The sequence below is a fragment of the Austrofundulus limnaeus genome, unplaced genomic scaffold, assembly GCF_001266775.1.
Source record: "Austrofundulus limnaeus strain Quisiro unplaced genomic scaffold, Austrofundulus_limnaeus-1.0 Scaffold450, whole genome shotgun sequence".
NCBI lineage: Eukaryota > Metazoa > Chordata > Actinopteri > Cyprinodontiformes > Rivulidae > Austrofundulus > Austrofundulus limnaeus.
Window position 1 is genome coordinate 264,018 of NW_013952852.1, and position 1,727 is coordinate 265,744.

At 44.3% G+C, this 1,727-nt stretch overlaps 1 protein-coding gene across 1 annotated transcript in view; it reads right to left on the reverse strand.

Annotated features, from left to right (window-relative positions):
* armc5 (armadillo repeat containing 5) overlaps positions 1–1,727 on the reverse strand; it is a 7,875-nt gene that overhangs the window by 4,453 nt on the left and 1,695 nt on the right. The window contains exon 4 of the mRNA XM_014024977.1: positions 619–1,471. Within this exon, the coding sequence (XP_013880431.1) occupies positions 619–1,471 (853 nt within the window). The remainder of the gene's footprint in view (positions 1–618; positions 1,472–1,727) is intronic.

The window sequence follows — 1,727 nt, forward strand, 5'->3', positions numbered from 1 at the left end:
GTTATTCAGTGATAAATCTCTGTATATGTTGTATAATACATTAATAGTTCCATATCTAATTTATTGTATTGAAATCTGGAGGAAAGCATGTAAAACTACAAATCCCATTTTCATTTTACAGTAAAGAGCTGTAAGAATTACAACCAGAAAACATTTGTCACCCATCAAATATATTGTTTTATTAGTTGAAATTATTGAAATTTCATGAGTTGGTTGATTATAGTATTTTGCAGATTAGGTAGAAGGCTCTAAAAACATATTAGTTAAACATCCAGTTAAATTTTGTTAAAAGAGAGATTGAGATGTTTGTGAAACTTAAATTTTGAACCAGTTTGTTGAAGAAATATGAAAAAGAATAATGTATATACTCAAACAAATCTTTGTTCGAGGATTATTATTGTTGTTGTTTTGTTACTTAAAGACTATCAGTATTGTTTATTTTATCTTCTTTTCTTAAAAAGGGGCAGATATAAGATTTTTTCTTCTTTCTGCTGCCTTGTTTTGATTTGTATTTTTTGTCTGTAGAATTTGTTTCGTTTTTAAATGAAATGAAAACTTTAAAAAATTTCAACATTTTCATCATTCGGCTTTAAAACGTGCACAGACAGTTTTCCATACCTGAGACTCAAAAAGCTGGATGAGCCTTGCTCCCGTTTGAGGCCCTCAGGAGGAGGAAAATCAAACGACTCCAAGCCCGAGGAGGGCAGGAGCTCGCTGCTGGAGGACAGACTCACGTCCACCTTCTCCTCTCCTCTGGTGAGTTTGACCAGTCGTGAGACGAGCAGCGGAACCAGCCCCAGCTCCTGCAGCTGCTCCATGGCCGACTCGTCGAAAACAAAGTCTACGCAGGCCAGGATGGCCAGCCTGGACAGCGGGTGACTTTGATGAGAGGACAGAAACTTAATCAGCACCTCCAGCCCACCGCTCTCCTTCACCTTGGCCCGGTTCACCGCCTCCTTACAGCACAAACAGAGAGCCTTAAAAAAGACCCCCGACTTCACAGCATCCTTTTTCACCTCCTCTGTGAACTTCTGAATGACCCCCAGGGATCCCACGAGGGGCCGCATGCAGCCCTGAGAGCACAGGTTAGCCAGAGTTTTCAACGCCAGCTCTTCAAAMGCTTTATCGGACTCCCCCGACGCCAGGACTCCGAGCTGAGCCAGGACTCCAGAGCGGGACGCCTCCCTGGCACACTCGACGCCGCAGCCCCGCGTCAGCTCGTGGAGGGCCCTCAGCGCCGCTCGCCTCAGCCCGTGGGGGTACTCCGGAGCGACGAGGGGGGCGAGGGCAGACAGCGTGCCCTGGGTGAGCAGCGAGAGGCGGTTCGAGGGGGAATCYGAGAGGTAGAGGAGGGCCCGAGCGGCCGACTGAGCGCACTCCAGTTTGGGGCAGGGGTCAGAGGGCGAGGAGGCAGAGGGGGACGACGAGGACGACGGCAGGGTCACGCAAAGGAGGAGGAGAGGAACACCGCCTGCACAGAAAAACACACATTTTAAAAAATAAATACAAAACAAATGCCAAAGACCAAATTTCTTTTTTTTACAACACAACAAAAACAAACATTACAGACAATCGTGCAACATTTCATAACAAAGCAAAGAACCAAAACAAACAAAAAGAGAAAGAGAAGCAAAATAAATAAACTGAGCTTTAAAGTAAAACAAAATGTGACTGGTCTTAATATTAGTCAAAATACCAATATTTGAGGATTGGTAATTAATAAATAT